At 35.5% G+C, this 13,065-nt stretch overlaps 2 protein-coding genes across 2 annotated transcripts in view; one reads left to right on the forward strand and one right to left on the reverse strand.

The window, feature by feature from the left end:
- The window catches only part of gnav1 (guanine nucleotide binding protein (G protein) alpha v1), a 34,092-nt gene extending 26,602 nt beyond the window's left edge, over positions 1-7,490 (forward strand). The window contains exons 7-9 of the mRNA XM_077605385.1: positions 204-275; positions 6,023-6,110; positions 6,508-7,490. Of these exons, the coding sequence (XP_077461511.1) occupies positions 204-275; positions 6,023-6,110; positions 6,508-6,698 (351 nt within the window). The 3' untranslated portion in view covers positions 6,699-7,490. The remainder of the gene's footprint in view (positions 1-203; positions 276-6,022; positions 6,111-6,507) is intronic.
- npb (neuropeptide B) lies at positions 7,448-9,131 on the reverse strand. Its single transcript, XM_077605386.1, has 2 exons — positions 8,702-9,131; positions 7,448-7,821 (listed from the first exon to the last, which is right to left on the reverse strand). The coding sequence occupies exons 1-2, from the start codon at positions 8,957-8,959 to the stop codon at positions 7,693-7,695; spliced, it is 387 nt and encodes a 128-aa protein (XP_077461512.1). The 5' UTR covers positions 8,960-9,131; the 3' UTR covers positions 7,448-7,692.
- Positions 9,132-13,065: the final 3,934 nt, after the last annotated feature.

The raw sequence follows: 13,065 nt of genomic DNA on the forward strand, positions 1-13,065 counted from the left end.
TCCCTAGTAAGGTCTTGATGACCGTCTTTAACACATTTTAACCCAACTTTAACAATTTTGAGATTTTTGTAATGTTTTCAGATCAAGTAAGAAAATAATTACAGGCTGTCCTCAAATGAGGACAGTGGGTTAAAATGGGTTAAGGGTAAATTTTCTTTGCAACTTTGTAGCTGCCTGATGGAAATATTTGTCTTTTTTTGTAGAATCGTCTGCAGGAGAGCATGAAGCTTTTTTCCTCCGTTTGCAACAATGTCTTCTTCCGTGGTACATCCATGGTAGGAAAGACCACTCTCACATCACCACTAGGAGAATGAGAATCACTTATATAAAGTTATGCTCTACCCATGGATGTCAGGCCCAGGTCAAGTTTTGTCAGCAGGATTTTGACACGAATCGGCTTGCATTTTAATGTTTTTCTTATTTAAAGAACAGAAAAATGTTTTATTGCAAAATTACCGTATTTTCTGGACTGTTGCACCAGCCAAAAAATACATAATTAATAAGGAAAAAAATGTCGCTCTCGAGTATAAGTCGCATTTTGGGGGGGAAATTTATTTGATAAAATCCAACACCAAAAACATACATGTCATCTTGAAAGGCAATTTAAAATTAAAATTAAATGGAGAACAACAGGTTGAATAAGTGTACGGTAACTAACATTACTTGACTGACATGCCTGGTAATGTCAGTAACGACGTACATAACATATTAAGAGTTATTCAGATAATTGTAGCATTAAGAACATGCTAACAAGTTTACCAAACTCAGTTTCACTCCAAATCACTAAATCCAATGAAATCTTCATCCTCGGTGTCACTTTTAAATAACTCCCCCAACTCGGGAGGTAAATAATTTCACACATAAGTCGCACCAGAGTATAAATCGCACCCCAGGCCAAACTATGAAAAAAAACTGCGATTTATAATCCGAAAAATACGGTACATAAACCTTAGTTCTTGTAAGTATGAACAATCGGCCAGGCAAATGTGATGTTGATCTCAGACCTCTGAGGCAAATGTGCTAACTCCTTCAACACCGTGTGACATTCCAATTAGATCTTACCTTTATGGTTCTGTAAAGTAACGTTTCAATGTTAACAGGGTAATGAAAAATTGGCACATTAAAGACATAATACAGTGGTACCTTGAGATACGATCTTAATTCGTTCCGGGACTGAGCTCGTATGTCGATTTACTCGTATCTGAAATCAACGTTTCCCATAGAAATGAACTAAAAACAAATAAATTTGTTCCCACCCTCTGAAAAAATACCAAAAACAGGATATTGGATAGGGAAAACATTTTTATTTGTTCTAATTCGCCATCTATTAACAGAGTAACAAATAGCTAGTGGTTATGATGTTTAATAGTACTAAAATTAGACGGATTTCACGGAGGGGAGAAAGAGAGTAACAGAGAGAGGGGGGGGGGGGAGAGACTTTTTGCACGGCAACGTGCTCGTAACATAACAAACAAATTTAAATGAACTTAGATTACGATACAGACACACTCAAAAATAAATTTAATCTAACCTTACACTAAACTTAAATCTAATTTTGTTTAATTTTTTTATACTTTTCTTCTCCCGGGTTGACTCTATTTGCCCCGCCTCCACCCTGACTTTCAGCTATCGAGGAACCTATTGAGGGTTGTTTGCTTTTGTCTTCCCTTCAAAATATTCCGAAAATGATCCACTCAAATGTCCTCACAATAGGTTAACTCGCAACCACTTGCCAACGAGAAGTAGTATACTCCTCTCATATTAGCGAGCAAGCTAATAGAAGACATTACACGAGGGAGTTGCGACCAGAAAGACAGTGCCCATGTTGTTCTCAAAAGCAGCCCCACCTGGCTGTATGCTCGTATATCAAAATTTGTCTCGTATCTCGAGGCAAATATTTGCTCGAAATTTTACCCATATCTCAAATTTCTTGTATGTCGGGGCACACGTATGTCGTGTGTATTACTATAGTAGAAAGTTGACTAACAGCTTGGAAGCTGTGTGTGAGTCTGTTCACTGAAAACTTAGAATATTATAGTATTTGTGATGCTGCCGTAGTGGCTGGTGTTGTTTTTACAACATTTCAGACAATGCTAGCGCTTTTAATATACTGGGGAGCCATGAAGCTTCAGGGAGGCTAGCCAATCAGGTTTTAAGTTCATTGTATAATTCCATATGTGTATATAACTACCCCTCTGGATATATAAACGTACACTTTCCTTACTTTGAAACATGAACCAAGCTCTCTTATAATGTGCTGCTTTTTTGCCCATGGCACTGGGTGTCTTAAATCAGTGCATGGCGCAACCTCAAAACTAACAAGGAATTCTTTAGAGAACTATGCCACCCGATGTCATAAAACTTGATTTCCATCTCAGGTCATTATTATTGCAGCACATTAATGGCACATGATGCGGATAAAATTTTTTAAAAAATGCCCAAGAGAAGAAGACGGGTATTTTCTGGAGTGGCCTTCTATTTTCCCTCATCTAAATCCTGGTGAACATTTATGGAAGTATCTGAAAATAAAGAAACAGACAACTGGAGCACTTTGCTCATTAAGATTCAAAGAAATAGAAAGTAAGTCAGATGTATTGTATGCTTAACATTTCTCGTTTATTGGATTGGATTGGATAACTTTATACATCCCGTATTCGGGAAAATTTCATTGTCACAGTAGCAAGAGGGTGAGCATGCAGATACAGGAAAATACATTTTAGACATAAATAGATAGATAATAAATACATAAATAAATACATAAACGAATAAATAAATATACAGATAAATAAGCGTATTGCTGAAATATATATATATAATATATACATATACATACATATATATACATATACATACATACACATAGATGTACATGTATACATACGGCTGGTCTTAACATTCAGCCATTTGTTATGGTAGTTATTATAGTTATTTTTCTCTTTTAGAGACAATTTCCTGCACCATGCTCAAATTAACAAATTACTTCTAATTGGCATCCGGTCGGAAAAAATGTCGTATAGGTGGAACATAAAGCAGATCGTGCGTGCCCTCTGCCTTTGAGGCTTCTGTCAGTCTAAATTAAACTGTAAATTTGAATTAAGATGAGCGTTTCTGTTCTTGTTCCTGGTAAATTATCCCATTAAGACAACCATTGAACTGACATTTTCCAACAGTTCCACTTAATTTGTATTTAAATCCATTTTCATTAATGTGAACGTTTTCCATCTGTACGTTTTGACCCTTAGACCAATGTTTCCCAACCATGTGCCGTGAGCAATGGTCAGGTATGCCGCGGGAAATTGCAAGAAGTCATACAATGTAATATTCAGAGAAAAATTAATATGAATATAACGAGATTAAAATTGAACTGTTACAAGGTTAAAATCAAAATATGATTAATGTTAAATTATAGATTATACTATTACAAGATTCAAATTGTGAAAGTCATTTTGTTGCTTATTTTTCTCTAACATGAACCGGAAGTTGTTTGGTTTCGAGGGCATCAACTTTTGGCGACGTAAAGTTTGTGTGAGCACAATTTTTTTTTGCGTAATATTAGGAGATTTAACTATACTATCTGGAGCAAAGTCATAAAATCATGCGATTAAAAACTCGAACCGCAGGTTGTTCATGGTGCGCAGACATCAACTTTTGGTGACATTAGGTCAGTGTGAAAAATTAGGAATATTTGGAATAATTTTGGAGGTTTATGCCATTCCTGTTGACAAAACTTTGATGAGAATGACTATTGTTACTATATCCAACGTAGTTTTAAATTAAAATATTTTCAGATTGTGGTGTCCCTTGAGATGTTTTCAATGCAAAAAGTGTGCTCCACCTCAAAAATGCCATAAATCCATTGGTGGAAATGATTTATTTCAAGGATTACTCACAGGAGTACCAGGAGATTGTGTTTGGTACTCACCCAGCAGTCTAAAGCAGTTCTCATCAATGTGTCAGTTGAAGTTAGAAAAATAGTACGCAAAGCTTGCCATTGAGGTTGTCCCTCCATCTGGTCAGAGGCCAGATTGCTAATTCCTCTTGGCTAGAATGTTTAGTAGCGAAAGCTTGGCCTATAATCATGTGTTATCATTTCATGTTTGTCAAATAAATGGTGGCTGAAAAATGTACAGAAAAAAAAACGCTTTTCTGTTTTGTCAACAAAATTAGCAATTGGGAACTTAGTGTGCTGAAATTCTGTATAGCCATTTCAAGATAATTTCCAATTTTAGGAGTAAAAGTAGAAATTCATTTAAAGCTTGCACAGAGCCTCGCCCGTTGAAATGAGACGTTGCAGCGCCTTGGGTTCATGTAGGCCTTTTGTTTGAGGTTTTGGTCATGGATCGTATAATTGGTCAACTCCAAAGTCAATACTGTTTACTTGTGAGACCTGCCATTAAACCTCCGAGTTGATTTGAGACACAGTGACACTAAATTGTGTGCGTCTGCTATTGATTGCCCTGCAAGGTTGGAGCGTGGAAATTGATCCACAGTCATCACTTCCTTATTATTGATTTTTGTGTGTGTTCTGTATACAGGCTGTCCAAAAAGTCTTTAATTAAACACAAACTCATTCTGACATATGTAAGAACATTGGTAACTTAGGCTCTGCAGTTTTGGTAAATGTATATGAGACCAACCAGATATGGTCTAAAAATGAGCTGTATTACATTGACCACCCAGTTACTTCCATATTAACACGACACTGAAACTCATACCTGTCAACGTATACGGTTTTCCCGTATTTTATACGGGTTTTTATCATTTCAAATTGTGTAAGCCGTATAACAACTTTTGAACGGGATTTTTTTGAAGTACGTTTTTTGTAAAACCGATCTCGTTTTGCCCATTTCAGCTCTAATCCGGATTGTCTCGGTCACTGGTAGCAGAAGAAAATGTCATCGTCGAGTATATTGTCATGCTTTAAGATATTTATGATATGCGCATGCGTATTCCCCTTTCACAGGTTCGCCTTGGGCAAGTAATGTACCCAGACAGTCTAGATGTCTGCGTCATACAGCGACATCTACAAAATCTTTAGTTTAGTGCAAGGGTGTCAGACTCGGGCTGGTTCGCGGGCCGCTTTAACGTCAACTTGATTTTACGTGGGCCATTTTAGATATAATGTTTAGATTTTGTTTATAAATGGATTAAAAGAACTGGATTAAAACCCCTGAATATTCCGTTTTTTATAGATCTAAAACAATGTTTATTTTAGCTTTTTTTAAAATATATTTTTAGATTTTACAAAATGATTTTTGAACTAAAAACACAGGAAAAAAATGGATTAAAAAATTACAATTATTGATTTAAAAGGGGGAAAATCAGGAAATTTGATATACATCTATACTCTTCATTTTAATTTGATCCTAAAACAGAAAGTCGGCACTCATGATTTACTTTCCCGGGCCACACAAAATGATGCGGCGGGCCAGATTCGGCCCCTGGGCCGCCACTTTGACACATGGTTTAGTGCATACCGATTGGGCACACTGTCTACTTAGGATAAAAGACTTTTAAGTGCGCCCTATGTGAGTAAATATGTGGCACGTTGCATTTGTATGGTTTTTTATTGCTTAATAAGGGGAATTGCAATCATTAATAAGGGGAGCAATTAGCCAAGATTGACAGGTATGGAAACTGAGTGGCATTAAATGAGAAAACCTTGGAGGACCATTGGAAAGCCAATGAAAAATCTGCGTCAAATTAAGAACTGTAAAGACATAGTTGACAAATGCTGATGACCTTAAGTCTGTCTGAATGATTGCTTAAGCAAAATACAATCGTCGAGCAAATTTTGGGACACTGTATGTCGGAAGTATCAAATGACACCCATCATTTTGTAGCTTGATTTAATGGTTTCATTGTTTGCTTTGTTATTGCATTTCGACAAGTGGGAATAAGTAATCGCTTCCTGGTTAATGTGTGATGATCTTTCAAATTGATTTTTCTTTCCCACTTGAGAGAAAACCTGTGACTAATGATTAAAAAAAATATTTTTATTTTTGTATGGTCTCTGTTGCAGATTTTATTCATGAACAAAATTGACCTTTTCCAAGACAAGATTCTGCACTCGGGGCGACACCTACGTCATTACCTCCCCCAGTTTAAAGGTTTTTCTAAGATTTCTTACTTGAAGTAATGTAATGAAAATGGTCCATCACTCATTAGACAAATTCCTTACCCTTAAATAAACGTCTCCCAATACATTTAATTGAGCTATTTAAGTATTCATATTTCTGATTAACCTCTTTTTGCGCTTTTGTGATACGATTGATTGTAAATATTACTTTGAAATTTGACTTGACTTTTTTTTCTAATTGGCTAAGCAATGATGGCGATAAATATGGTTGAAATGTGCACGCGTGAATGATAAAAACACAAATATTCGGAATGTCACTTTGTACATTCCCTATAGGGCTTTCACTGATTGGCTAAACATTTATGGTGATAGACGTTGATATGTGTACTCATTTTGAACGATAAAAACACACATTTTTGGTCTTCCAGGAGCAGACTGTGACGTGGATTCGGCAGCCCGCTTCATCACCGCCACCTTCGCCTCGCTTGACACAAATGCCAGTAAGCTTATCTATCACCACTTCACCACAGCCACCGACACCTCCAACATCCAGGTAGTCTTTGAGGTGGTTATGGACACCATAATAAATGAGAACCTAGAAGCCGTGTCTCTCCTTTAACTGCCTGAAAGTCAGGAATCATGATAAATGGAGGCCTATTTGAGATTTTAAGATGCTTGGGAAAATATCTTTCTAACAGGGAAAAAAACTGAAGGATTACTTTGCTTATTCTTTATGGAACTGCAAAAAAATTGCCACCGACAAACTGACAATATACCGTATATCCATGAAATAGACTGGAAAGGCTTATATTTTCCTGCTTTATCATCACGGTATTCCTATAACTGCAGGAGCTGCCTTTTTGTGCTTCATCAAAATGTCATGTTATGTCAATCAACAGTTTTCCAAAACTCAATTGAAATATTTCAACTGTATTTTAACAATAAGTAATTGTTTAACTATGTTTTAACACTACAGGATCACTCAAATACCCATTTTCCCAGTGAAAATGAATTTGACATCTATTGATGTCGATGGCTGTGAATGAGTTAACAGTGCCTTAAAGGTAATTTAAATGTGATTTGTAAGGCATTAGCTATACAGGTTTTTTTTCATTTTTCTTTATGGATGTGAAATGATTTTGATGCCTTATGTTGTTGGTTTACTTATCTTAAATAATGTTATTATGCAAAAAAACTAGTATACATTCTCTTTATTTTTAATGAGTATGTCATTTTGTGGTTTAATATGTTCAACGTGGTCCTTAAACTGCGAAACAAAATAAAAATGTGTGGCTAGAATCTTGCATCCTTAGCCAACATCTGTGATGTGAAATGTTAGGAATGTAGAGATCACACAGTGGGTTCAAATATGGGTTTTTTAATAGATAAAATAAAAAGCAATTCACAGGAATCAACTTTCTCATTGCGTTGCAGGTGCACGTCATGTGAAGTGATGGAATTGGATTTTGGATTTCTACCTAATAACATTTGCAGTGCATTTATTCTAAATGAAGGTTTTTACTGGTTTAACACATACACATAAAAAAGATAATGGCACCTTTCAACACGAAAAAAAGAAAACATTCAGGAGTCTTTAATGCGTGCAACTGGATTCATGCGGATAGGCAGTCCAGCGAGTCAAGGGTAAGGAAGACGTCCGCCTTGCACTGGAATGTCCCGGTTCCATCTCTCAGCAACTCGCAGCTCTTCAGGTTCGGGGAGATGTCCTTCACGCAAATAGCCTTTAATTTAAACATAAGAAAAGAATGAAATGTGGGCAGCTCAATTTACACTACATGCATCCCCATTTAAGTTGATAGACACCCAATTCATTCGAGAGGGAGGGTTGGCTGAGATCAATTGTTATATATAATTGTTTTCATGGACACTGGTCACTACAGTACACAACTATTCAAAAGTTGACCCTTGCAACCGACTTTAGTAATTAACAAGCTTAAATATTAGATTCATTTTTTCAAATAATTAATTATGTATTTTTTTTAAATATTCATTTCAAAGTCTAAATGGATCAGACAGTTTAGAGTCATCAAAGTAAAAGTTCAAATAAAAATCATAATTCATGCATATGACGCAAATGATGTCCAATCAGCCTACGACAAATGATGTTTCATGATTTCTCAGGCGTAACACTATTTCCAAGCACTTTTAATAACTTAATATCTTAACATACTCTTGATTCATGACTGAACATTTTGTGTTGTTAATGCCATAAAGTGATACCAGTTTAATTGAATTGTATGTCTATTGTCAATGACTTGAATACTTGGAAAACAAGTTTATCAATATAAATATAAAGTGTATTTTTCACTTTAAAATAATAATAATTTTGAATTAACATTTTGCCGATTTACAAATTATGTATCCATTAAAAATTATGAAAAAGAAAGCTGATTAATAATGAAAAAAATCACAATTGAGACCTAGTTTTATACATTTTAATTATTTACAAATAAGTCACTTAAGCCTTTGAAGGATAAAAGCGCTTTTACGCACGAGAATGATCCTCATTGAAGGTTCTTTTTTTTGCAGTTTTACATAACAATCCATTTTTTTAAATAGTTGAGTGAGAAACAGCAAAAAAAACATTTTATTGAAACTCACCATACTTTTGAGCAAGGACACCTGCTTGGCCGCCTCCTGAACATCGTTGCCAAGACTCGTCTCCCCGTTGTCCATTTCTTGGGACTCGGACCTGCGCACATATGGGGACCTTCTGATCCCAGAGAGCAACCCAGAAGCGCGACCCACCGAGTAGTAGGTGGGCCCAGTGGACTGCTTGTACCAGGCTTGGACGGAGTGACACGAGACGAGCAGAGACACTGCAACGCACACCAACGCCAAACTAATGCACCTCCCCATCTCTTTCAAGCAAATGCAAAGTTGCGCAGATATTTTTCTTTTTTCTTTTCTTGGGGTAGCGGGATTCTTCTACAGGTTTGGATGACTCTTGGACGAATTTCCTGCTGCTTTTATAGGCTGCTCGCAAGACCTATCGCGACTCGGGATGTTCGTCAAATCAAATTGGAGGAGGTCAGATGATGTTTTGTCTTGATGCGTGACAAGGGTGGGGAGCCGTTTGCAATTGTTCTTTTTCGGATGGCTTGAGGTGCGTGTGTGTGCGCGTGTGAGAGAGAGAGGTTGCTCCTGTGGGGTTGACACTAATCTATACATATATATAGATATGCATATACACATACGTATATATATGTATATATATATATGTATGTGTATATATGTATATATATATATATATGTATATGTGTGTATATATGTGTGTATATATAAATGTATATATATGTGTATATATATGTATATATGTGTATATGTATATATATGTGTATATATATGTATATATATGTATATATATATATGTGTATATATATATATGTGTAAATATATATGTATATGTATATATATGTATATGTGTGTATATATATGTATGTATATATGTATATATATGTATATATGTATGTATGAATATATATATATGTATACACATATACACATTATTATGTGTATATATACATACAGACGCTCCCCTACTTACGAACGCAATTGGTTCCGAGCGATTGTTCATAAGTTGAATTTGTTTGTAAGTTGATTCAGTGCTATATTTTGTATTATAATTTATGTTTAAGGCTGATATAAGTATATTGAATGTTTATATAAGTGCATTTGTATGTTTAAGGCTTGTATAAGTAACACACATTGGTTTGTACTGAAAAAAAAAAAATTAATAAAATGGAGAGAATATGTACAGTACTGTAGAGAGAGAGAGAGATTTATGTATTAGAAACTGAAACTTTCAGAAGTCACTGTGGTCCAGTGGCAAAGACAATGGGTCAGAACTTCAGGTGGACTTGAGTTCAATTCCACTCTTTGCAATTCTCAAATTGTTTATTGAGGTAATGAAAAGGATAGATATAACTTCCAATCACATCATTTCAGATGTCACTGTGGTCCAGTGGCAAAGACAATGGGTCAGAACTTCAGGTGGACTCAAGTTCAAATCAGGAATGAGTTCAATTCCACTCTTTGCAATTCTCAAATTGTTTATTGAGGTAATGAAAAGGATAGATATAACTTCCAATCACATCATTTCAGATGTCACTGTGGTCCAGTGGCAAAGACAATGGGTCAGAACTTCAGGTGGACTCAAGTTCAAATCAGGAATGAGTTCAATTCCACTCTTTGTAATTCTTAAATTGTTTATTAAGGTAATGAAAAGGATAGATATAACTTCCAATCAGATCATTTCAGAAGTCACTGTGGTCCAGTGGCAAAGACAATGGGTCAGAACTTCAGGTGGACTCAAGTTCAAATCAGGAATGAGTTCAATTCCACTCTTTGCAATTCTCAAATTGTTTATTTAGGTAATGAAAAGGATAAATATAACTTCCAATAATGTATAGGCGGGCCGCCTCGTGGTGTAGTGGGTAAGTCACCTGCCTGCGACGTGGGTGTCGAGGGTTCACGTCCCGGTGTCGCCAATCAACGACTGTATGGTGTCGGCAGTCGGCCGAAGGCCGACTGTCGAACACCACCAGGAACCCCCCCCTCCCAACTGTCTTCCGGTCAGCCTTCGGCTGACCGGAAATATTGTTTTGCTGAAAAAAATGACTAAGTCTTTATTTGAATGAAAAAAGGATTACCCATTTACTGAACTACTAGTGTAGTGATTAGTCAAACGAGAGCGGGATTCAAACCCCATTTCCCACATGGCAGTCAAATCCAGTAACTTGAGGTCTGTCTGACCCATTGTCTTTGCCACTGGACCACAGTGACTTCTGAAATGAGATGATTGGAAGTTATATTTATCATTTTCATCACCTCAATAAACAATTTGAGATTTGCAAAGAGTGGACTTGAACTCACTCCAGATTTGAACTTGTGTCCAACTTCTATTTCAACCCATTGTTCTTGCCACTGGACCACAGTGTCTTCTGAAATGAAGTGATTGGAAGTTATATTTATCCTTTTCATCACCTCAATAAACAACTTGAGAATTGCAAAGAGTGGAATCAAACTCACTTCTGATTTGAACTTGAGTCCACCTGAAGTTCTGACCCATTGTCTTTGCCACTGCACCACAGTAAAGTTGGAAGTTGTATTTATGCTTTTCATTACCTCAATACACAATTTGAGAATTGCAACGAGTGGAATTGAACTCACTCCTGATTCCCGCCTCATGTTCTGACCCAATGATTTTGCCAGTGGACCACAGCAACAACTAGAAGGCGAAGAATCAGAAGTCAGATTTATTCTCCGACTCTCTTAGCCTTACTTGCTATGTCATTTTTTAAAGAAAAAAAGCCTTACTATACTATGTCGTCATTTAAGAAAAGAAGCCTTACTATACAATATCGTTTTTTAAGAAAAAAAGGCTTCCTCTACTATGTCGTTTTTCAAGAAAAAAAGCCATGCTATACTATGTCGTTTTTTAGGGAAAAAAAGCCATGCTATACTATGTCGTTTTTTAAAGGAAAAAAGCCATACTATACTATGTCGTTTTTTAGGGGGGAAAGCCTTCCTCTACTATGTCGTTTTTCAAGAAAAAAAGCCATGCTATACTATGTCGTTTTTTAGGGGGGAAAAGCCATACTATACTATGTCGTTTTTTAAGAAAAAAAGCCTTACTATACTATGTCGTTTTTTAAGAAAAAAAGCCATACTATACTATGTCGTTTTTTAAAGGAAAAAAGCCATACTATACTATGTCGTTTTTTAGGGGGAAAAGCCATACTATACTATGTCGTTTTTTAGGGAAAAAGCCTTCCTCTACTATGTCGTTTTTCAAGAAAAAAAGCCATGCTATACTATGTCGTTTTTTAGGAAAAAAAGCCTTACTATACTGTGTCGTTTTTTAAAGGAAAAAAGCCATACTATACTATGTCGTTTTTTAGGAGGGAAAGCCTTCCTCTACTATGTCGTTTTTCAAGAAAAAAAGCCATGCTATACTATGTCGTTTTTTAGGAAAAAAAGCCTTACTATACTATGTCGTTTTTTAAAGGAAAAAAGCCATACTATACTATGTCGTTTTTTAGGGGGGAAAGCCTTCCTCTACTATGTCGTTTTTCAAGAAAAAAAGCCATGCTATACTATGTCGTTTTTTAGGGGGGAAAAGCCATACTATACTATGTCGTTTTTTAAGAAAAAAAGCCTTACTATACTATGTCGTTTTTTAAGAAAAAAAGCCATACTATACTATGTCGTTTTTTAAAGGAAAAAAGCCATACTATACTATGTCGTTTTTTAGGGGGAAAAGCCATACTATACTATGTCGTTTTTTAGGGAAAAAGCCTTCCTCTACTATGTCGTTTTTCAAGAAAAAAAAGCCATGCTATACTATGTCGTTTTTTTAGGGGAAAAAAGCCATACTATACTATGTCGTTTTTTTAGGAAAAAAAGCCTTACTATACATGGTCTTTTTTAAACAAAAAAGCCTTACTATACATGGTCATTTTTTAAGAAAAAAGCCTTACTATACATGGTCTTTTTTGTAAATAAAAAGCCTTACTATACTATGTCGTTTTTAAAGACAAAAAAGCCTTACTATACTGTGTCGTTTTTAAAGAAAATAAGCTTTACTATACTATGTCGTCTTTAAAGAAAAAAGCCTATACTATGTTGTTTTTTAAGAAAAAAGCCTTACTATACTATGTCGTTTTTTACGAAAAAAGCCTTACAATACTATGTCGTTTTTTTTTAAGAAAAAAGCCTTACAATACTATGTCATTTTTTAAGAAAAAAAGCCTTAACGAACGCAATTGGTTCCGAGCGATTGTTCATAAGTTGAATTTGTTTGTAAGTTGATTCAGTGCTATATTTTGTATTATAATTTATGTTTAAGGCCGATATAAGTATATTGAAGGTTTATATAAGTGCATTTGTATGTTTAAGGCTTGTATAAGTAACACGCATTGGTTTGTACTGAAAAAAAAAATTTAATAAAATGGAGAGAATAT

This window comes from Stigmatopora argus, chromosome 7, assembly GCF_051989625.1.
Source record: "Stigmatopora argus isolate UIUO_Sarg chromosome 7, RoL_Sarg_1.0, whole genome shotgun sequence".
NCBI lineage: Eukaryota > Metazoa > Chordata > Actinopteri > Syngnathiformes > Syngnathidae > Stigmatopora > Stigmatopora argus.

Bases quoted from the DNA above. Each gene is read 5' to 3' on its own strand.
- npb (XM_077605386.1), bottom strand. From the start codon at position 8,959: ATGGGGAGGTGCATTAGTTTGGCGTTGGTGTGCGTTGCAGTGTCTCTG. The intron at 7,822-8,701 runs GTGAGTTTCAAT...TTTAAATTAAAG, and splicing joins TGTCCTTGCTCAAAAGTATG to GCTATTTGCGTGAAGGACAT.